Genomic DNA, 25,510 nt, shown 5'->3' on the forward strand with positions numbered 1-25,510 from the left:
TTGATGAGGCGGTTTACTAAACGATTTGTGAAGGTTTAATAACTTCCTAAAAGTCATTATGAGACATCGGCGATTGGATTCGGCTGGACTTTGAGACCTATTAATCATTATCGAAAACCACAAAATGGATTCTAGTTGTTTTATTGCTCCGTAAGTCCACCTAGTTGTGAGTGTTTTGTTCTGGTTGTAGAAAAACAAACTGAATTCCAAGGCACTTATGGTCAAAGAGACATTATCATTGACTTCACGAGTTAGTTTTGTTGTCGATATTATTATCTTAGTTACAAATGTTTTCATATATTAGTTGATACATATGTTATTTCTTCTAAGATTCAATTTAATCATTTGATAACATCATTCTCCTTTTAGTTCATGCGTATACACTTTATTCATTTCAATAGATTTACATATCTTTATGCTTCCATAGTTATATAATTTCTATAGGTTTTAGATTATAATCAGAATTAAAGTTTTCATTATGTTTTTGTTATTGTCCAACAGTAATTAGTTTCATGATACATATCACTGCATAAATGTATAACATACTTTGATAGACTTCCCTTTCTAATTGAACTATTCAGGCATTATTAAACTACGAAAATTTTATTCTGGGACTTCTTAGAACTGCGAATAAAGAATTCATTAAGATATTTAGCCTGGAATCTTTGGTTTCACTATATTATATATTGGCTGACGGTGAGAATGTCAAAAGTTGAGATGTAATTTGATGCTGCCAAAAGAGTACCTAGAGGATAAAAGGAATTTTGAAGAACAATTGATTTAAGTAAACTGAGATTAAAAACTATCAACCATAAACTTGGATTTACAATGATTCATTTATTTAATAATGAAATTTTTTTCAACTTGGATATATGTGTACATATCAGCTTCATATAAAGGGTATACAAATATAACTGTAACAACAGAAAATGCTTTCCAGTAAATGTAATGCATTTTTCCGGGTTTAATAGAAACATTTTTGACTGATATGTCGATATTTAAAATATTCTTTAAGATACACCATGTAGAGTAAGTTAGCTACGAAAAAAAAACGAAACAAAACAAATAAGTCAAATCAAATGTATGCATTGAAGGTGAAATTTTCCACCAGTGGAGTAGGCAATATATTTGCAGATTTAAAAATCCGACTGAAATTAATTATTGAGTTGATGGATTGAAGAAAACTTGTTTATTATGTGATGGCCGAATAGCCTTTTTGGACGTTCTCTTGACTAAGAGAGCGGATGGATCGTTAAAAATGAACTCAAACAGAAAAAGTACATAGACTGGGCAGTATACGCATTTCCTGAGCTTTGTACCTTTACAGTACAAACGAAACTTGATCAAAACCCTTAGTTACGTATACGCATTATATGTTCTGCTGATACATTTGAAGTGCTTAACACCTTGCATAATACTCTCAGGGAGAACGGTTACCCTAGAAAGTTTATAATTAAATATATGATCACGAAGGCGAAAATAGGCGAAATACAAACGGTGAAGAAATCCCTGTTCATGCGTCTACAATTCAGAGTGGATGCGGCTAGTGAAATATTAACTCAGAGATTACGTAGGACAATACAAAAATCTGTTGACGCCAGAGAACTGCGATTAGTGTTTCCTACGCGCCCAATGGTTACACCGAGGCTAAAAGATGAATTACCTCGAATGACTACCTCATTTTGTATTTATCATTTCGACTGCTCCTGTGGAGCGAGTTATATTGGTCGAATTTCTAGGAATTTACATTTTCGTGCTCGTGAACACCTTCCAGCGTGGCTAAACAAAGGTTTGATGAAGAAAGTGAACAGCTCAATATTGTCCCATTTTGTACAAACCGGTTATAGTACAAGTATAAACCAATCTTTTTCAATTATTTATAAGGTCAGTAATTTTTTGCCAAAACTGGTCAGACTGGTCAAACAGATGAAGGAGTAGCCATCCGGATGAAGAAACCGGAGCTATGCGTACAGAAGAAATATATTCAACCACTCCTCCTCCCCTGGCCAACATCAAGACTTATTAATCAATCGTAATCTTAACTACTGAATGGTCTAATTTGGCTATGACCTCTCGTAGTCAGTTGTAACTGTCTCTGTTATCTTTATTCATAAATCTTTCGATTATTATGATTATTCGTATTATTGGTTAAACGTCATTATTAATCTCCATTCACTTCGCATTCATCCCTCCGTATTACGTCTTACTTAATTGATCGAATTGTAATTTCTCTCTCACCCTATTTGACCCATATATATTCTGATCATGGATTTTAAAATTTCACTCAACATATACGCAGATTCATTCTATATGAGTCATATCAACATTAACAAATTTCAGTTTAGGGGTTGTGGAGATTGTTAAGTTTTTGATTGAGATCATGAACCGATTGATTTTAGACCACCATTGAAAACCTGGAAGCACTAGACGGCCGTTTCCTCAGCTGAGGAGTCCCATACTAGGACGAAACGGCCGTCCAGTGCTTCCAGGTTTTCAATGGTGGTCTAGCTTCAACTGACTCATGATTTCAATCTGTGAAAAATAAAAAACAGTCTATATTGTCTGATATTAATACAGTAAGATGTCTTTTCTAAAATCAAAAACATTTGTTCCTCTTTTCCATGATACACTATTGGGGAACAAAATTTTCAGATATAATCTGTTTCTAATTTCATGTATGGGTTGGTAGATGTGTAATGATATAATCGCTGTTTAAACTTGTCTGCGATTTCATTTGTAGTCTTAAACATTCAGTAGTAATGTGTAGACTGTGGGCCGAAAACAAAATAGTCGTTTATTATACTGAGTAAAGCTTAGATATTTTCCTATAATCGAAGTGTCCTTAATTAAAACTGCTCATTTCTGTTTAAAAGACTGAAGTGACGGTATGATATTATTAATATTCAGTTCTGGTGAGTAATGGATTTAGTTTAAATCATTAACCGATAAAATTTGGACTACTATTGGAAACCTGTAAGCATTTGATGGCTGCTTCGTCCCAGTATGGGACTCCTCAGCAGTACTTATCCACGACCTCTACATCGATCTTTCAGCTTCGAGCCATGGGAGTTTTTTATTCACAGATTGGTTGAAGTTAAACCTTTGAATCATTAGTGCCCGTTCCAGTAGTCTAAAGGTTAATTGTTTTTTCACGAGACTGGTGATCCTGAGCTCGATTCGTGGGTGTGCACTGTTGAAGAGTCGCATACTAGGACGAAGCGGCCGGATAGTGCTTCCTTGTTTTCATTAGATATCTAACCTGAATCGTCTTGTGATCACAATAAGAATTTAACAATCTCTACAACCCAATACTGACAACTAAATTTGGATACTGATACAAGCCATTTCCAAAGCATTAACTGATGAATTTACAACTCATTCACATTATAATTAAGCATCTATAAGGTACAGGTTACTCTGCATTTATTGAATAAAAATAATCATTATTTAATATGTCATTGTATATGATCATGAATATCATTTACGTAATAAGTAAATCTCTTATAAAATGATTTTTTTTGCTTTTCATTACACATTCTATTTTGATTGAAACAAGATTACATAATACATAAAGTGTCTATAAAGTGTCCATAAAGTGTCTATTCTGAATACTTGTGAAATATTAAATCATATGATTTGATTGTCAATATCATAAATAGTGATAGGTTGTTTCAGATTAATTTAGCCTATAGGTTGTGATGGAGCAAGCTGATTATGAGGTGGAAATTATTTTGGCTACAACATAATATCATACAAAAGCAATCAGGGAGTTTTGGAAAGTATCGATGGTCCTTCTGGACAGATATTAGATCTCTCAGAAAGAATTAACTTCATTTCTATCAAACTTTCCCTTTAAATGTGAATTAGCTTTCGAAACCTAGTCATAGATAATGGGAGAGCTAAGTAAGAGTCTTTGACCATAAGACAAAAAAAGATACAAATCAACGAACAGGTGTCTCAAACCTGATGTATTTGTTCAAAGTATTTGATTTAAAATATGTCATCTATATGATGAATTCAAATTTTATACTTGATTAATGCTTTAAAGACTACTGTCAGACTCTGGACAAAAGTATCCAATGCCTACCAGGACACTTCATTAATAATTTTAATGATACTTACCATTATAATTCGTAAGTGATACATTGGTATCAACATTTAATATATTTTCCAAGTCCAGATATTCCGGTTTTACTTGATGGTTTAAGTACACAATTTTAGGTTGTTTCCCATACATTAAATCCCTGTTGTTTAACAGAGAATTTTCAGCCAACCAACTAACTGGACATCTGTGTACATCAACACCTGAACTGAGTTGTATGTTCCATTCACATGGTATTTTGTAAAATGTCTCATTGTTTCTAAACATGATTAAATTTATAACACCCTTGAATAAAATAAAAATATACACAGTTATGATATGACATATATTACATTGATAACTATTATGCCAGTTAGGTGTTGCGCAACCTACTGTTAAGAAATTCTGCATAACTATTTACAAACGTTATAAATAAGCATTCTATGTCAATATATAATATCCAGAATTGTTCAGATAATTAACTAAGTTGAAAAGGATGCATCTCTTACGAACGATAAATTGAATACGATAATGTAGATACCAAGGCTGTTTGTACAACCTGGATTCCTTATATCTTTTTAAGCAAAGTTATTTTATCTATCACTGTTGGATTAAACTGTATACCATACTTTATTCATTTAATCCACGTTGAAAAACCGTAATTTATATAAGTTAATAAATATTCATTGAGTCTGTTTGAAAAAAGATCAGGTTGCATCAAATGAAAAATTTGATTTATTTAGTAGATAAATGGAGAAGAATTTTGTACCATAATTATGCAGCAATAGGTTGGATTAGTGAACAGAAATATTTTTGTGAAATACTTACATGAGACGTAAGTTTGATTACTTGCAGAGTCTACAGTTAGTTTTTACATCACCAATGTATTTAGTCTAGTCTTACAGATGGTAGTCTACACATAAACATCTCTTGTTAATTCTCTTCGTTGTGGATCTGAATGTATCTAGTTTGAATCCCTATACAAAGTATAAATTTCTAAGCGCTGAAGTTTATCTTGTCGATGACAACTGATTAACAGGAAAGTAATCTAAGCAGCTTGCCTTAAATCGCCTCCACTTATCAAGTATTACTTAGAGTAAATGATACCAAACAACTTTTCAGCAGTCATTGTAGAATAGTAGATAGTATAAATTAGCAATTTCAAATAATATCTACCAACCTAGTATAGTTATTGTTATTTTAACCTTACTTATTTTGTAATTTCAGAACATTTTATTATCTCAATTCGAAACGATGACTAGAGCAAACAAACTTTAAAGCAAACATCAAAGTTTGAATGCAGTAACATTCAGTTGATGGGTCCCAAACAAGACAAATGTGCCTTCTGAATTTAAATGTTAGTCACTTTCCAAAATGCGATGGGGGAGGATATAAACACATGGGAAAATTAATTAGTTTGTTTATTTCCGGAAAGATCAACAAAAAAGATAATCGCTTACTTGTTCCCCAGCTGACAAATAACGCGTTGCCTTCATAACGAATTTAATAGCACTCATCCATAAATGGTTCCATGCTGCTGAACGTAATTTAGCTAAGTCCATTAAAACAACTCCGCTATTATATCCATAACCCTGAAATAAAAAGCATGATGTTGATAAGACAATGTTAGGAAATCCGTGAGAATACTTATAACCAAACGTTGTACTAAAATATGAAAGAAATACCTGATATCCCCTGATTCTAAATGGTTTCTTAGTACTACCAACCTGTAATGCGGACCATATTGATCACTGATAAAAAATTAGGTTATAAAATTGGAAGTAATGTTTGGAAACTGATAATAAATATTCAAGCATATAGCTTATTTTCATTGCATAAACTGTTAATAGCCTAGCAACAATCCATTGTGTGGTTAAGTAACTTAAGAGCATTGCAAATTACAAAGAGTATTTTGAGCTTGGAAATGATATTTTAACACTAGTGTACATCTGTCTCGTTCATTTTCATCAGTGACAAGTGGCTAAGAAAATAACGAATATAATTATTCCATTAATTACAGTATGTGGCAAAAACTATTTAAACTGAACCAGTCTAAAGAAATGACCCACCTTGATAATGATGGTAAAATGCTCAATAGTGACTGGGTTCGATATTGAATCCCGATGTTCTAGTGAAATGTCGTGTGTAGGGGAGTTCAACCATGTCGAGTGTGGAATAATTAAACGCTAATGTCAATATTTTAAACCAGAAATCGGCTGGACCATGATTTATGAAAAATTTAGAGGTTGAAATGTAACGTGCCTGGTCCAAAAACTAAATGTTTTGGGTCTGTCTCCTAACAGAATTCATGTGTGGACTACAGAGGAACCCTGAACTAAGACAAAACATTTTTTTCAATTCTGCCTAGTTCCCAATGATTTTCAAGATGAAATCAGCTCGTAATAGAAACTATCCACAAATAACCAATATACATGGAATGGGTTAAGATAAGTGGTTGAATTCCGCCTCATTATTATTTTGGAAATGTTCTCTTGTTTTGACCTTAATCGTTAAAATCTTATTTCATCAAACGTTCTAATTCAAATGATTACTACTATTAACTGTGAACAAATTTGAGACTGATTATCATTAAGTTGGAACAATTTTGCTGCTAGAGCGATCTAAGTTTATCTAACTTTTCGCAAATAAACGTTAGTTCCTTCCAGTGACAATAACCGTCATAACAGTTGTTCTAATGGATATTTTCTTACAACCTTTATTGTTATTTGAGTGGTTGTTTTTACTTTTTGTTTGCTAATTTTACTGTATCCTTAGATCATGTTTGTTGTTGCATATACACATTTGTTCAACACTCTATTTTTCTTCCTTTTGAATAGCAATTTTTACGTGAACTCCTAAATTTTTCATGTGTTCCATAGAATTCTGGATTATTGTTGAAGTTTTGTGTATTAGTCCTCCCACCTGCAGTGTTGGCATTAGTTCCGTCCGTATAAGAAGAATCTGAATCGTTCGTAATTAGAAATTACCGTAGGCTAATCACATAACATATATAAAACAAGGTTATTACTTAGGTAAGGGAACACAAACTAACTATGAATAGAAGTGCATTCTATATTTTAATCAGTGTAAGTAGGTTTCATAATCAATAGCTGTATGTGGTGTATAGATACGGTGTTTGTATGAACTAATGATTTCTTTGTACTTGACGAGTGCTTGATTTCGAATTCCAAATACAATACTTTCGTCAGTACTCATATAATTCTTCTTGGTTAAATTGTGTTATTTCTGGAATTCCTAATTCGTACAATGATTTAAATACTCATAATAATCACACTAGATCTAAGGTTATGTACATAGATAATTACTAAAACGTGAATTCACGTATTTATTGATTTTAATCTTAAGCTCATTTCGAAAACCTAATCATTTAAAATTTCAATCAGTCAGTCATCGTCAACCAAGATAATACTGAATAAATTGATTGTTAGCTAAGGTTCTATTAAAAGACGAAGATTATCAGAACTATGTACTGTTTATTAAATAAACTTAACACTCCAAAACCATACCATTCTCTCATGTGAGGAAAAGAAGAACGATCAGCTTCCCTTCTTAGATATACTTCTGAGTAGACGAGAAGATGGCTCAGTCAAGCGATCTATTTTTAGAAAACCAACGTGGACAGGTCAATATCTTAGTTATTATAGTTATTGCCCTGTGCAATACAAACGTGGTTTGATAAGGTGTCTTTTCAACAGACTCGTCCGTATTTGTACCAATGACGCCGTTGATGATGTTGTTACTAAATAAAACATTAATAGAAAATGGCTATCCTTTGAAATTTATAAATAGATGGAAAGTCCATGGTACAGCGAGACCTACTGTAGCATCGGTAGAGAAAAAGCCTGTCTACATCACCTTACCATTCAGAGGTGATTCAAATAGCCTTTTATTGAAACAAAGACTTAAATCAGTCATCAATAAAACCTATTGTGCAGCAAAGCTCATTATCAAAGAAAGAACAAGTTGCATGCTTCATCCAAAACCTAAAAGACATGAAAACAATTGTGTCACATCCCACTGTGTTTACCAATCTAAATGTGTGTGTGGTCACACATACGCAGGGAGGAGCAATCGTGATCTCAACATTAGGGTGAGTGAACATGTACCCAAATGGCTGCAGAAACAAATACAATCAAGTGACCCAATAAGAGCAGAGGATAAACATCCATCATCCTCTATTGCTAAACATATAATTGAAACAGGTCACAAGATTGATCTAAATTCAGCTTTTGTATTGTTGTATAAAAGTGTAAAAGGGCGTATACTAAGGTTTATTGAAGCCTTAGCCATACGAAAATTCAAACCCCCTTTGTGTGTTCAAAAACAGTTTGTTCTTTCACCTTAAACCTACCCTGGTAATACTGACTTATTATCCAGAGTGATTAGGTTTCATTATCCTTATCTCTTCTTACACCGTTCCCTGTCTAGTTGACGTTTTATTTTTTATATATAAATGCTCTTGACAAGTATATGTGTGACCAGATTGTTCGAAATTTTGTGCGCTAATATACCACATAGTTCTGATAATCTTCGTCTTCTAATATCATTATCGAAATTTATCAAAGGGATTAATTGTTTTAAGGTTCTATTATTTTTCCAGTTATCCCTTGATGATTTATTTAGCTTAATGCAGAATATCTATCTCATGGTTACTTGTTCTGAGTCGTTTTTCAGTTGACCTTAATTCATAATGAAAACCAATGAGAACTGAAAGAGCCCTAAATAGTATCTCGAACAAAGATATCATTGACTGTCAAGGCTTTTATTTTCAATATGCTGACTCCTCATTCACAAAACTATTATTTACATGATATTATTGATATGTCAATTTCATTTGGAAAAATATCAGTTAGGTTTCTGAGCGGAGTTATTCTGGAAGCATATATTTGTCAAAATAAATCACTGTTGTCATGATTATTAGACAATAGGTCTGTTGTTTCAGTTTAATTTTAAAAATTGTTATGCATGCATATTTATCAATGGAATGTTTGACAGAATGATCACTAGTGTAATTTAGATACATGAATGACAAAATTAGTTAAACACAGTACTGTATCTAGTTTATCTCATACTCTATCATAATATTCTCGGTATTTAAGGTTGTCAAAAATACTACGATTAATTCACTAGTAAAAGAAGCAGTTTAAAATATCAAATTTTATTAGTTAAAAAGATGCTCAAATGTATCTAACCATTAATCGCTATCAATGCTACACACAGATATTCTTATATTTATAAACGTTTTTGTATTACAGAAGTTTTAGAGTGAATGATCTATGAAACTGAGTGAAAATATTCTATGAATTAGGTATTTCTAGCAATTGTTTTGTACACAAATGAATCATTTGATGTTAGTCAGATTTAACCAACAATGTAATTTACTTGGTATTGTTTGGCTTGTATCTTCCCATTGAAGTTTAAGACTTCAATCGATCAGTTTGTTGCTGGCATATGTGCATGGTGTGCGGACTGCCTCGATAATGTGTTAATTCACAAGCTTTTTGTAAGCAATGATGGATAGTGGCGAGCAGTGGAATTCAGGACGCGAGTTTCGTCCTATTTGGGACGAGCTTACAAAAAGCTTGTGAATTAAGGCAATATCGAGGCATACGTACAGTATGCATATACGCCAATAACAGACTGATCGATTGCAGTCTTAGACCTCAATGGGAAGATACATGCCAAACAATACCAAGTGAATTTAAATTCACCCCGTTGCACAAACAAGTGGCTAGCAGGACTCAGTAGCTGAAGCGTTTAGTACTGGGTTCGAGTCCCAGAGTGAACATCAACTCTGAGATGCAGGTGCATCCAGCTGACGAGTCCAAAAATGGATGAAACGAGCGTCTTGGATTCCACTGCTAGCCACTACCCATCATTGCTTACAACAATATAATTGTTGATCATTGTAATATAATCAAAAGATGCATAATTACAACCATACCAAGTTGTGAGGCACTAATGATATCAGTTTATTGTACTCGTTTAAAGGTAGTTGCGGTGAAAGTTTGTCTCAAGATTATGAACAATTACCAACAAGACCAATCAATAATCTCGAAAAAAGTATTATAATGGGTTCGAATTCATGCTGTCTTTTATTTGATTTGGATTTGAGCATCAATAACTGAGATGTATGTGATGCACGTTTGTAGTAAACTATCTAACCATCAATAATTTGGATTCACTTGAACATAAGCTTTAAAAATGGATTTTTTAAAAACTGTTTACATTTTGTGAACAATGAGTCTGTTCAACTTTAATTAATTTACGATAGCCACAACTGACAAACACTATTATGAAAGTGGCTATGGTAAGTGGATGTGTAGTTAATCTTAGGTCTGAACGAAATTAGTACCACGAATAACCTAGTTGGATCACTAATGTATGCAGTGAAGTACTGTACTAATTCATCTATTGGTTACTAGTTCTTCTGACGTGGACAGTGTTGGTAATTAAGAGACCCAAATCAATCTTAAAGATGTTCAGAAACGTTAGTTCAGCTAAGATTTAAGTCCTCTGGTGTTTACATGTAGTAATTTTGACTCGATTAAGTTCTCACAAATACTGTTAATAATTAGTACAAAAAGGACACAATTTCTTTATCAACATATCGATAGTTCGAAGCTCTTCAATTTATGGGGTATTTTAAAATTGGAAAACTGCTAGACTTAATAATAATGTAAAATTGATACCCAGTTATTTGAACGCTTTGAGTAGGTTCATGAGAACTTCAGTTTTAGATAAATAACATTAAAAGCGTTAAGGGTAATTTAGTTATCCCATTTCAATTCTGTATGATCATTCACTTCGTTAATGCCTTAATTAGCCTGTCAGGAGTATTTGGAGTGTTATGCGATCTATGTGGATCTATTTACTGGTCTAATCTACTGTGAAAAGTTATAGCTAATATAACATTGTAATAGTTTTATCACTTTTAAGAAATCACGTTTTACAATACTGCCTTATAGAACTTATTTATTTATTTTTGAATTCGAAATAGTAGTGGTTTGTTCAGAACTGTGGATTTATTGTACTACTTATGGAAAATCAAGTGTGTACAGTTGATACTTTATCATAATCGAATTCCACAAACTGATATACACAAAATACAAAGCTTGCCACTCTACAGAAAATGGACTAGTGTTTATACACATGATTAAAAATCATACTAAGGATATTCTTTAAATTATCTTACACTGCTGGAGGTGTTGCTATTGTATTGAAGGATAGTCTACTGGGTAATTGATCGAGGAATTATGGTGGAATTGCTAAACCGATTCAGGTGCTTGGTACTTCCAACTTTTATAACATAAGTGGAGAAATGTAACATTTGATGTCTCCTTGAAACTCAAACTTGTGGTGTTCGTCTCCCTTGACATATTAAATTGCACAAATGTTTCTAATTGGTTAAATCAAATATGCTTATATATGCATACTTTACATTATCACGGAAAAAATTAACTAGATAGGAATCAGAGGATTCTAAATAATCTTACTGTGAATAATAGTAAGTACAAATTCTCCACTACAATTAAAAATCTTTTGTTTTTACTTACTCTCCAGCCTCTAATTAGACTCTTCATGACAACCTCAAACTCGGGATTTTGTTCCATTGTCACTCCTAAAATCTGCAAAAAAAGTGTTGGTAGCGACTCAATATAAATTATATGTTTATTCATTCTCGTGCTTAATTTTTTTTGGAAACGAAATATATGTCATCCCTAAAGACAGGTTATATCATGAACAAGTATTTATTGAAAAGGACACTCATTAACAGAGAATTCTTCTAATTTATCGTTACCTAGGATATCGAATCCAAGGATTTTACATCTAATGAGTTACAGATGAGCTAATAGGTTGTGATTTGATATTTCTAGGCGATTTTTGTCACTTTTATTACAGATTATTTGATGATAAAGACAATCTTATATTGGATGAATAATAGTCTATTTACTGTAGTAAAGAAGATTGCTTATATTACTCAGTTTACTAGACCAACATATTTCACGGTGTAGTCTTTTCCATAATTTCACCCTCATTAAAGGATAAATGATCAGTAAGAAATTGTTTTATTACCTTTCTTTAAACAATTTACTATCTGATGTTGAAGAAACAAACATTTTGAGTCAACTTTAATAAGTACTTCGTTTTATTTATCGTATTATCTGAAACACTAGTGTAGTATATATTAATTCTTCTATGGCGTTTTCTAATTATGAACAAACATTTTTGGGTGTGCCAAATATCCATAGATACTTATAAAACGACGGTTATTGTTTGATAGGCTATAATAGTAAGGTTGAAGCAACCGAAGTTGATATAACACCAGTATTAGGTCCTTAAACGATACCTTAACAACTATTGATTTGTAAGATCTTTACATAATTCTGATTAGTTTCTCAGCCATAGGGTAACTCAGATGGTAATTAGTTAACTTGTTTCAGTAGGATTCAACTCATGTTCATATCCATTAACTTTTTAAGTATGTTGTGGAACTATAAGCGTCCTAAATATAAGAACGAAAGAATGCATCTACCGAACTAGGTAAGAAGTGTAGAACTAAATGTAGCTTCAAAATACACAAACCCAAAAAAACATTTACATCTAGTGAAAGTAAACTACTGCTTACAGTAATCTTCATAAACCAATATTTTTAGATGCGAATGTCCGCAAGGTAATTGTTTCTTGGCTATCACCCTCTAGTAACTGCCCCCAAATGCCCTGGTAAGGCCGAGAGTGAGGAGAGTCCATTCTCCCTCTCGAAATGCTCTCACATGGCCACGTGTATATAGCCTCTGCCAGGGAATCATACTCACTGCCTTCTCGCACTACGGGTGTTGTTTACGAAATTGAGTGGACGAAAAGCGAATGTCCGGCGCTTTAACTGGGTTGGTGGACATGGAGACTCCTCCTTGTAAAGTTGGAAAACCCTGATTTCAAACCAGTGGTGCACATCGACTCCATGTTATGAACGGGGAATTAAGAAGACCAGACAATTACGAAAGCTATTTTCTTCGGACGTTATTGCATTTCATTCAAACCCTGTAAAACACTTATATTTATTTTTGTCCCTATCTTATTCTACATAACACGAGCTTTCGTTCTATGTATCATTCACTAGCATACCTTTTTTTGTTCCGAAAATATTGTAATTTAAACATAATATTTTGCACTGTATTTTCTACCCTAATTCCCTGTTTCGGGCATAACTGTATTTTTCCAAATTATCGTACGTCGTGGTCAAGATATTCACTTATTTATTCATGTACATTTTTGTACTAATCCGAATTCAGAGAATCCAGAGTTCAGTGTTCCAGCTGTCTTGTCTTCTTTCACTTGCGTGCTTGCCAACCAATCAGGATTTAGAATAGTTCTCTCTACCCCATCCCGAACTCACGCGTATTAGACTCAAGGTTAAACCGCTCACCCTAACGCGTCAAGGTCATAATTTAGACTAGACAGATCAAGGTGAAGTCATAACAAGTATCACGGGGTAAAAGCGATTCAAGGTCATAACACTCCAGTATCCTGAAGGAACAAATGGCGTAGGGACCAATCGTTGGTCACCGGTTACCATGGGACTGCATCTCCTTACGATGCTCCACTGCCTTGTGGATCAGACTTTCATATCGAAGGCTCCGGATGTGGCCACCTAAGGAATCCACCTGTTTCGGTTTGGGCCCCGGGCAGTATCACAGCCCTCACACAAACCAAATGAGATGTGTGTGGCGCATATGTATCTGGTGCCCCCTTGTACCAGTATTTATGTGTTCAAACAAACAAGCAAACAACCCTCTAGTAACTGCTAACTATATGGTAAGATCTTTATAAAATCATACAAGGACCTACATGAGAAGATTTAAAATATCTGAAATGATCCCACAATTCATTGATGTCTGTATTTAACAGCAAACATGTATCAAGAACGATGACCTGAAACAATTCAACAAAAATAGGTTCAGCTTCCAAATTTACCAAAGTTAATCATGATATGATAATTAACAAATTCATTATTAGTGGGGTTGAATATTTCTTCAAAATATTTTGTGAATAGAAGAATATACTATGCAGAAAGGTAATGTTTCCTTACGATGTCACTGTTAGTAACAGTCTTTTAAATATAGAATCTGAAAGATGGTTTTGCTTCGCTACAGTCTCAGCTTAATGAGCTACTTTTCATCAGTTGTTTCTTTGATTTGTTTTCATGCAAATAAAATAACGGGTGATCATTATTTTTATTAAATGAGCAACAATCCAACACTATAATTCTCAACTCCAAAATATTTTTGTGAATAAAATCATGCTTATGGGGCTATATATGTAGTTAGCATGGTGAATGGACCTTTTCATTTAAGCGCATGAAGTTATTTGCTAGTAATTTTGCATTTGATAATAGTTATCGAGTCTCACTGTACTTGTTGAAAAGATATTTTAACGTAATCAATTAAAATTCGATTACTGAAACTAGAAATAAAATGAATAATTATTGTTACAAAAATAGTTGCTATAAACTGAATTTCCAGGGAGATTTGTGTTTGAAAAGTACATTTCACTGATTCTGGTGCTAAGATTTTATTCTTTATATCAACTATTATGTTGGATAATCTTCGTTGACAGCGATATCTTGGGTCTGAATAGCATTAAGAACCTCCACTTTAGTCTTTGTTTGAATCGAGTTAACTGGAAACATCTGGAACTGAGCGATATTTGTTAAACAGTGGATACGCGTACAAATTTTCGCTGTGAATTCTTAATGAAAATTTATCTAATTTATATGTCACTTAGGCAATGTTTTGTTAGATTGCAATTATGGTTTACACAATTGCATGAAAATTCTATTATTCATTTTCTTCGGAGAATAGTTATAGACACGTAATCTCAAATCTATTTACTTTCAAATTCAGATTTATAAATGGGAGCATATTTGATTAGATACGATATCTACTTGTCTGGATAATGTACCAAACGATTATAGAGGCAAGTTGGTGAGCTGTAAAGTAACATTTTTCCAATTTATGCTACTCAGTTCTTCAGTTAAACGTCTTTTTAAACAAACCACGAAGTGAACAGTTAATTGTGTTCAGCAAATGTGCATAACGAATGTTGTATGTGTTCTTTAAAAGTTTTGTGTTAAACTTAGCAGCGAAACACTACGTGCAGCTAGTGATATATGTGAAGTGTGTCGACGATACCGCATTTGAGTTTAGAACAAAGCCTTGAAATATTCTAGATTGATAACCAATATATGAGAATGGTATATGAAAATAGGTATATCAATTATACAGCTCAAAATTGACGTCAAGGGGTAGATAATTAAGTCAACAGTAATCTACGATCAACAATGAAATAAAGCATGCACATATTTTTTTGATTTAGCCATCATGGGGGTTTTAAGAATAATATGGAAATCAAACGTTATGAGGGATATTCTTTTATCAGTAAGAGGTTGTGGAGATTGTTGAATTTTATTGAAATCATAAGGTGATCTAAGCTAGACCGCCACTGAGGACCTGGAAGCACTGGACGGCAATTTCGTCCTAGTATTTAACTTCTCAGGTTAAACAATCTCAACAACCCCTTACTGACAATTATCATATGCTCACTAGTGACCAGTTCCGAGATGGGATTTCCAGAGTTATAGTGAGTAGCCGTCGTCTTTAGAGCTAAGCCGCGTCAGATATGAAGCGATTACACACGGAGAACAATGATGAATTGTCGCGCAATTTCGTAGATTTATTAAAATTAGACTTGTACACCGTTGGATATAGAGTCAAGGGTCTAGAGTTGAGGAGTTCGCGCGCAAGACAAGAGGTCCCGTGTTTGATTCCCGCATGCAGGATCGTGGAATCGCACTTCTGAGAAATCTTATACTAGGACAAAACGGCCGTCTACTGCTTCTAGGTTTGCAACGGTGGTCTAACTTAGATCGCCTCATGATTTTGATGAAATTCCATTTTAATCTTCCCAATTAAATTGATAATAATTCAGAGTAGATATATACTTATTAACGAATATAAAAAAGGAATCTTGGGATTCCACGAAACTTATCTGCTCATATATATGTTTTGAAATATCCTCCAGCTAGTTGACATTTCTCCAAACAGAGATAAGTTAAGAAATTTTCTACAATAAAAGTGATCCCTAAAACTACGAACTCACTAGTTGAAGATCTTTAAAATACATTTTGTTCCCAATGAAGTTCGCCTGCGAAATGAAGTATAATGAGTAAATCCTAAACTTCACTTTTTTAATAGTTCATCCCAATAAGGAGATGTAATTTTATTAAAGGGTTTATTTACTGCTAACTGCTTATAATGAATTGTAATATCTACAGTATAAAATGGCAACCACTTCATCTCTCACCTTCAATTCATACATAATAACGTACTTTTGTTGCTGTACTAAACAGAATACAACCAAGTTATTCGTATGAAACATGACTTCTTATGACCGAAACTGAAGTTTGTTCAGATAGCGATTGGATAAAAGACATTACTGACCACAAGGAACTTAATAATCATCTTAAAAAAAGCAAGAACGAATATTGGTGAAGAATAATATGAATTCATTTTATTTCCTTAGGTCTCCTTTTGGATACATAGATCGGGTTTTAGACATTTGATTGCTATCGCTTTGGCAAATTTCAAAAGTTTGGAGTTTGATTGTTTGTTAATTACCTTGAAGGACTTCAGCGTATCGACATTATGTCCTGTGTCAAAAGGATATCTTACGATGGCACTGCTGAATGCTTTTAATCCATTTAATCTTAAACTTTTCGGAATATGTTCTTTGAATCGGACGTAGGCTCTCATTTCTGTTCTACCAATGTAACTGATTTGGCAGTAAATTTGTATACACAGTTGGTGGTAACATGAAAGGGATACCTATAGATCTTTGATTGTGTTGAAGAACATGTTGTTTTGGACATATGTCCATCGCAAGACATCTCCTTGACACAGGACATGGAGTCGATACGATGAAGTCCTTCAAGGTGATTAACAAACAATCAAACTCCAAACTTTTGAAATTTGCCGAAGTGACAGCAATCAAATGTCTAAAACCAGATCAATGTATTCAAAAGGAGGCAGTAATAAATCTTCCTTTGCCTTGGTAACATTAAACCCTCATTTTATTTATTACGTCATTCATTATTTCAACTCTTCCTGAAGTTAAATTACATCATTGTCACTTTTCTTCAGTTCATAGCTGGCTAGTCTCAACTCATATCTTTCTTTATTACCATTAATCTACTTTCAGCTGCTTCATTACACAATCATCTAATGAATTCTAATCACTATTTCAATGTTCTGGAACTTTCCCTCCCAAACTTTATTCATCTGAAACAAAAATTTGTTATGACCTTATTAACTCAATTGGAATCTTCGCTACATCATGATACATATATTCATCCTTAATCACCCTCTTATGTATACACATGTCAATATCTGTAATAATGTTGAATTTCAAATAATTTAGGTTGTAAGCAGCTGATGAGAACCTAACGAAATAAAATGAATTCATATGGTTCTGCACCAATCTTTGTTCTTGTTCTCTTTAAGATAATAAAAGGAGCTATGTGTATAAAACTTAATAATTGTTTTGCATAATTGCCAAAATGGTGGTTTATAAGCAAACAAATTCATTTAATCCGATCTACTCGCTAACAGAGGAAATAAAATAACGTAAGTTAAAACACGATTATCCTCGTCAGAAGAAATTACAGTAGTTGTTCGGAATTCGAAATTTATTTTAACGATTTACTAGGGACTGTCCTAAATGTTCTGAATTTTATCATGGTTAAGTAAATGAATGATTACCTATCAAAATGCTTATCAATATCCTTTCATATATTTCTTAAAAAAACACTTATAACATTTTTAAAACATTAACATCAATACGACAATACCTGTTTGACACTTTTCGGAAGAATTTCGGGTAATAATAATTTTAAACAAGATTTAATACCTGAAGAACGTTTTGATAGAACCCCGTCAATTTTATCCTGCAAGAAGAAAAGCGGATTAGTAACGGGTGAGTATATAAATAAAAACATCATTACAGATTCATTGTACTCGTTCCAGTGTTCTTACGGGGTATGCTTTTATAATGAATATACGATTTAACTTTAAAACCCTTGATCATTAGGTACACTTTTTATAGTTAAGTAACACAATAAAGCATTTGCATTATAGAGGACATTTTTCTGTCTGAATCACACTCTCAATCTCCTAACATATAGGTCTAAAAAAGGGTTAAGTATTGGTATAAGTTTATTATCATTGTGCCTTAAAATATTAGGAAACATTTTCTTATGCTCATGGCTTTATGGTACTTTTAAGTAATAGTTTTCTTGCAAACGTGGAACTGGCTTCATTCTTTTCTACATTTAACAATGTAAACTTACGAAGACTCAACAAAGTATTAGACAAATTTACGTGAATTTTCAAAATAAAGATTAACAGTTTCTACGTGATAGAACCTAGTCTTACTATCAATTTTCTCAGCTAAGAAAGGGATGTGAGCACCTTCAATAGGCATGATTACCTCAGCTCAATACATTATAAACAATTGAAGTATTGATCATTGGATTATAATATCCAACATTCTTACATCACAAAGTTAGATATAGTAATTATAATGATAAAAATCGTGTGATAGTAATCATTTGAGTTGTACGTGAAGTATCTTTTAATACGCTTCACCAAGTGGTATAACTTGTACACAAACAAAAAAACAAAATAATGATAACAAACGAACAAACCAAATAATGTTGGTATTCGTAAAATTGGAATTTCACATTTATCAATTGCCAACTTTGTTCCATTTTTTGAAATTTCAGTCGTGTGGGTTTATCAGTAATAAAATGGAAAGTTATCGAACCATCGGTCTTCAGTATTTTCTTATGTGAACATGGAAAGTTTACAGTCTTGCTTCGTTTGCACAAGTCACCAAGACAACATTTGTTATTTTGACAATGAAAACGTTTTTGGTGATACAGTATAGATTTGATCAGTACATTTATATAATTGAAGTCTTTATCACCTTCAATCAGTGAAACTATATGAATTTTATTATTCTGAAAATAATATTGATAACAATAGTGATAGGATACGATAAATAAGGATGAAATAAGCATAGGAATAAGACTCGCAAAACGTATTTTATCTTTTCTTAAACTTGAAAAACTGAGCATCGTTTATAGATGAACAGCTGTGAATAGCTTTAATTATGTCAACACCAACCAAACTACAACTTAGATTTTGTATCCCGTAATTTATGTAAAATATGACTAGTTCGAGATTAGTTCATTTAAATTTAACTCTTCTGAAGCATGAGTTTATAAACAGTGTATTTATTATCTGGAGAGTGGTATCACCTATTCTGCAGTAATATTGGGTACAGTGACGATGATTTACTAAATATTTATTTCTAACTATATTTGGCCGTGTTGTGTTTTCTGAAATAGGTGGTTCAATTGCAAAGACTTCATCTGTATATTCATTAACATGAAAGTAGTTCTAAAAACAGAAGCAAACCAGTATTTAGTAAAGTATTATTGTTTATATGTTTGGAAAGGTGATCAGAAATCCATATACTACTTCAGAAGCTGAAACACATAGTTATCGAGGTATATCGTTTAACAAGTCTGAACATCATTAACTCACTTCTTACTTCATCTCATCTTGAAGAACACATGAGCTATTAAGTAATTATTGACCTTTACTATTTTACGTTCTAATATCAATTTTTCAATCTCCACCTAGCTTATAGGAAAGTAACTCACCAGAATCAAATTCCTACTATTTAAAGAACTTTACCACATAAATTCTTTCCCTTAAATTATAAACATGGTTATATGTTTATAATAGGTTCACGGTTTCCTGCCTACCGATTCATTAACCATAATGTGACTGAATACAGCTACATTTCATCTAGATATTCCAAAAAGCACATATTACTGTTCCAGTTGAATGTTGTCTATTAAACCATCAAAACTACCGAAATTATAGTACGAATGAGAAAAAATTTACGTTTAAAAAGACGTCGAAATAAAAAGTAAATAAACTAACTTTGGTTACTTTCTGAAGATTTTGAGTATTTTTTATATCTTTTGTTAGCACTGTCATGGATAACAAATAGATAAATACAGTGATAATTAAACCAGTAATTGTAATAACAAAACTCCTCGATTTAAAAGGTGAGCTTCCCCTCTTTAAGCAAAATACTTTCATGGTATTATAGTATTAGATAGCAAAAACAATAGTCTTAAAGATGTATATATGCATCAAAACCTAACAAATTATTGATTCATTTGATCTCAATTTGATAACGCTTTTTGACAAACAGTAGCCAATAAAAAGTGACAACATTTACAGCTTGGCAGCACTTAAAGAAAAGCTCAATAGAGCACCTAACAATCCTGTTATTCATACAGACAAGAACAATAAAATAGTTCATAATATTGCTGTCTGAAAACAAGGACGCTTTACGTTTTAGAATGGTAAATTGGTGACAAATGCTTTGTCCTTCCTGTGTCTAAATAATACTTATTTATGACAGGTATTAATCTACATATAAAGGGGTCAAACAGTGACTTCAGTAGTTGAGATTGTGTTATCAACAACAAGCATTTAGGAAGCCGGTACTCGGTCTCATTGAACAGTCATTGCCTGTGAGATGTTGAGAAAATGACTGACAATTTATGTGACTAAATCGTGTACATGAATGGTGTTCGCAGAATGAACAATGCTATTTTTGCTAATTTTTAGAACGAACGGAAGTCTAAAATTCAGGTTTATACATATGGCTAGTAAATCAACTGACCGTAATTCGAGGAGCATTTCATTTGGCGTTCGAATAACTACAGACAATAACCATTTTATCAAATGAAATGTTTATTATGAAAGTATTGTGACAAAATATTAGGATTGACTATTTCTCTTATTCAGTGATCGTTTAGGAAAACCTGATAATTCAGAATATCGTCTGATTTATAAGTGAGTTCCTACTAAGAATATTAATCAACATGAGGAACAAAAGTTTGACCGATTACTTATACAAACGAATGACGAATTTCTTTTAAAAATCAATAACTGAACAATATACATTGTTCTCTGCAACCAGTCTGAAGTTTTTGGTAATATAGGGCAAAATACTTTTGTTGAACTACGAAATGTAAACGTAAGTGGTGGTTTTTGAACACCATACGGGTCGTTGTAAAACTTCGTGTACGGCAAGAAAATGTGTCAAGGATAAAGTTACAGCTTGTTTCCTCACATCCGTCGACAACGATGCCTTTAGTCTTGCACATCAGGACACCCGAGCACACATTAGTATCGCAGTAGACGCATCCGACTCAGCAATCGGAGGAGTCTTACAACAATGGGTTAACAACTCCTGGCAACCTTTGGCATTTTTCTCTAGATGGTTGCTAGACACCGAATCGAGGTACAGCACATTCGGTAGGGAACTCCTAGCTATGTATTGTGCTGTACGGCATTTTCAACACTACATCGAAGGCCGTGAATTCACCCTTTTTACTGACCATAAACCTCTCACTTTCTCGTTAAGCTCTCCTTCAGACAAGTACTCACCTCGTGAGTCTCGACAACTGGACTACATTTCGCAGTTTACTTCAGACATTCAACATATTTCTGGAGCAAACAATGTAGTTGCAAACGCCTTGTCTCGCATAACTTCCTTGAACGCTTTCCAAGGAATCGACCTTCTTAAACTCGCTCAGCTTCAAAAAGAAGACACTGATCTTCAGCACGAGTTATCGTCTACAACCCTGAAACTACGCATCAAACATATGAGAAAAGGTTAGGAAACCTTACTTTGTGACACATCTACGGGTGGGGTCGCCCAATCGTGTCGAAACATTATCGACGCAATGTCTTCAATAAATTGCACAAACTTTCTCATCCAGGCGTTCGTACAACCATCAAGCTTACAGCAGAACGGTTTTGCTGGCCTGGCATGAATAAAGACGTGAGGTAGTGAGCACGCTCCTGTGTAAGCTGCCAAAAATCTAAGGTTATCAGACGCGATAAATGTCCCTTAGGCTCATTCAAAACTCCCAATGCTCGTTTCCACCATGTTCATCTGGATTTGGTAGGACCTTTACCAGATTCAAATGGATACTCTTATCTCTTAACCCAAGTAGACCGTCTCACTCGGTGGCCAGAAGCATTACCTATCAGGGACATCACTGCTGAAACAGTGGCCCGCACCTTCGTCGAACGATGGGTAGCAAACTTCGGCTGCCCTTCAACCATCACCACAGACCGCGGACGTCAGTTTGAATCCGATCTTTTCCGTCGTCCGACCATACCTTTAGGAATCACTCGCTTCCGAACGACCGCCTACCATCCACAAGCAAACGGGTTGGTTGAACGCTTTCACCGACAACTAAAAGCTTCACTATCAGCTGCAAACGTTTTACAGTGGACCGACGCTCTTCCACTCGTCTTACTAGGTATTCGCAATGCAGTGAAAGCTGACATTGGATACACTAAGGCTCAACTCGTTTATGGAACGACACTTCGGCTTCCAGGAGAATTCGTGGATCCTTCATCCTCTTCGATAAACAAGGATCTAACCTCCTACACGAACAGGCTTACAAACGCAATGCGTTCAGTTAAACCTGCTTCCACTCGACCACAATCAACCGATGTTTTCGTTCAACCTGACTTTTACCAGCAACACCTTCTAATATAATTCGTACCCATCAAGAGAAATCAAAAGACAGAGTCGAGGAGATCGGAAGAGTGTATTTGACGATAACCAATATATCGGAATTCTCTGATCTAATCTGACTAGCGATTGCGGTAGATGTTGAGCACAGCGTCACCACACGTGATCTGGTGGGGATGCATGACCGAGCGCCTTCAGCTAGATGAGTCCACTAAAACATATGGTCAGCATCCAATGTTGAAAACTTGAAAACTCGAAGAAGTTAACTTGAACGTATTCATTTGTACTTCTGGATAATGATCCCAGATGAATTCCGAAGGTATAAATGATGGCGTAGAGCAAAGTCGGGTGTTTCACAAATATTTTCTGTGGTATACTATGGTGCTGAAAAAGAGAGAGAACAAGGAAAGGGAGAGAAGCAGCATCCGTAACTTTGTGTCAGTAGTGAAACAATCTCATTCCGTATCTTCTTTCATTATGAACTACTTCATCGTCAAATTCTCAAAAGTCTGGAATAATTTACCACAGTCTGTCCGTAACATGAGATCACTCTCATCCACTGCTCACTGCATCGACGTTTACTTCTCTAAAAATATCTTAAATATGCCTACATCTTTAAGTATATTCAATCCCTCAGGCGACATAATGGGAAGTTTAAGTGTTTGATCATTTTTAATACTATCGTCCCTGGCAAAATTAAATAAATTGACTAATATCTAGCATATCATAAAATAAACTGACACATGTATTATGGCACGCTTGACCTGTACGTTGTAGTACTTACTGCTATTGCTGTTCCGTGCTCTCCATTCCGACTTTGCTATCTATGATTGTAGATGTCTAAAATTAGTTTGTTGAGTGGCAGGAAATGACCTTAAATGACCGTTCGTACGTTAACAGGATGTCAATTAAAAAAGTGAATGTTCCCCGATGAAGATTTTCAATTCTGTAAGACGCGCAAATTATACTGTTTACACAATTTTTGAAGTAGAACGCTCAAAACGATCAGATAACTTAAGTGTCTTCCACATTTAATATCACTAATTACTTCAAGATGAGCACGCCTGTATACTGACATTGATGTGGTAATCGTTGATTCCAGAATACATTATGTAATCATTGCAAATTACGAACTTCATTTCCCAGAACTGAGCTGAATGTCCTTTGACAGAAAGCCTTTAGAACCCGTCGTGTTCCAGTGTTGGTACTGATACATACACTTTCTATACATGAGCGCGACCACTCGATAAAAATAAAAGGACCTTTATTATGCTGAATTCAACCACATATAAATGTATTCACATACATATGTTTCACTTAAAAGGTCAAGCGTACCAGTGGTTTATGTCTCATACCTTGAAAATAATGGCCGATGAAGTGGTTCGTACCCACTTAATGTACTAGGGGAGCATACAGAGTTACGTGAGGAGGGTCAGAAGAAAGAACTAAAAAGGTTGATGACTCAGCAGACCTACACGATGCACTTACATTTGTTAACAAAGCAATCGACAACAATCGTCAACGACACAAGCGAAAGATTAAGACACTGAAAATCGAAACTAGAAGTAAATATTTCAACCCATCAACGACGATTTTTGTCAAATCACGTATACATAACCGTTGGTGATTTCTAATTAGCACAACTTACCAGTTTCCACACCAGTTTTACCATCGTTGTAGTTTGCCAGGAAGGAAACAACACGCTTGTTAGTCCGGAACGAGGTAAACGACAACTAGACTAGTAAAAGACCAGAAACCCCATCCCGTATAAAACAACTCTAATGAGACGCTAACGAGCAAATTAAGTCACTGTTGACTGGGGGCTGAAGGAAAAATGAAGACACCTCGTGATGAAAGCCGATATTCTTCGGAAGCTACGAGGCTGATGCCTCTTCTGACAACCAGATAAACAAATGATATAGGTCGTGGAATATTCGAACAATATGGTAAATTGGGAAGACCAGTCAAATAGGGACAGAAATAAGGGAATTCAACTTGACAATACTCGGAATCAGCGAAACCCATTAAACCCAAACTGGACAGAAAAGGTGAGATGCAGGAGAGTTGCTACTGAACTCTGGTTACAAAGAAGAAAATGTTCCACACCCTCAGGGAGTTTCTCTGATGCTGTCCAGAGAAGAGCGAAAAGCACTTATAGGATGAAAGTTTCATGGATTCAGGATCATCAAAGAATCTTTCAAAACAAAGATAGGTAACTCAATAATTTTTATCCAGTGCTATGCACTCACCAATAATAGCAATGAAGATTAGTTATATGAGTCCGTAATCAATCGAAACGAAATGCCCAGGAAGGGACTCAACAATCTGCAAAAACAACATTACACAAGTTTAATAGAGCCTTCCTTCAAGATACTGATAAAGTCAACGAATTCACGAGAGATCTCAAAGACAAGTTCCGAGCCTTACAAGATCTATTCAAAGAAGAAGAAACTACTACGGTGAACAACTGGAAACGGATTAAGATAGCATTAACTTCAACGTGTTAGAAGGTTCCGAGTCGGAACAAACATCATCATACGGAATGAATCTCCATCAAAACCCTAGACAAGATTCAGGAAGATAAGAACAGGAGGATAGGAATTATTAACATCCAAACGAGATTAGAGAAAGTCAAGGCACAAGCTGAATACACTGAAGCAAACAAGCGAGTGAAGAGTGGAATTAGAGCCGAAAAGTAGAAATACGTGGAAG

The 25,510-nt window shown here is 34.2% G+C and overlaps 1 protein-coding gene across 1 annotated transcript; it reads right to left on the minus strand.

Moving 5' to 3' along the window:
• Nucleotides 1-411: 411 nt before the first annotated feature.
• Nucleotides 412-20,355, minus strand: MS3_00003357 (uncharacterized protein). The gene is made up of 8 exons (XM_051211125.1): nucleotides 20,173-20,355; nucleotides 18,864-19,178; nucleotides 18,009-18,104; nucleotides 13,952-14,035; nucleotides 11,659-11,730; nucleotides 5,542-5,673; nucleotides 4,123-4,387; nucleotides 412-1,038 (listed from the first exon to the last, which is right to left on the minus strand). The coding sequence occupies exons 1-8, from the start codon at nucleotides 20,332-20,334 to the stop codon at nucleotides 965-967; spliced, it is 1,200 nt and encodes a 399-aa protein (XP_051071163.1). The 5' UTR covers nucleotides 20,335-20,355; the 3' UTR covers nucleotides 412-964.
• Between the last annotated feature and the right edge of the window lie 5,155 nt (nucleotides 20,356-25,510).

The sequence above is a fragment of the Schistosoma haematobium genome, chromosome ZW (assembly GCF_000699445.3).
Source record: "Schistosoma haematobium chromosome ZW, whole genome shotgun sequence".
Classification (NCBI taxonomy): Eukaryota; Metazoa; Platyhelminthes; class Trematoda; order Strigeidida; family Schistosomatidae; genus Schistosoma; species Schistosoma haematobium.

Excerpts from the sequence above, each read along its gene's own strand:
- MS3_00003357 (XM_051211125.1), bottom strand. The coding sequence starts at position 20,334 with ATGAAAGTATTTTGCTTAAAGAGGGGAAGCTCACCTTTTAAATCGAGG. Across the intron at positions 19,179-20,172 it reads ATCTTCAGAAAGTAACCAAA|AATAATAAAATTCATATAGT; the intron begins GTTAGTTTATTT and ends TATTATTTTCAG. Across the intron at positions 11,731-13,951 it reads GATATTTTAAATCTTCTCAT|ATTTTAGGAGTGACAATGGA; the intron begins GTAGGTCCTTGT and ends CTTTTTTTGCAG.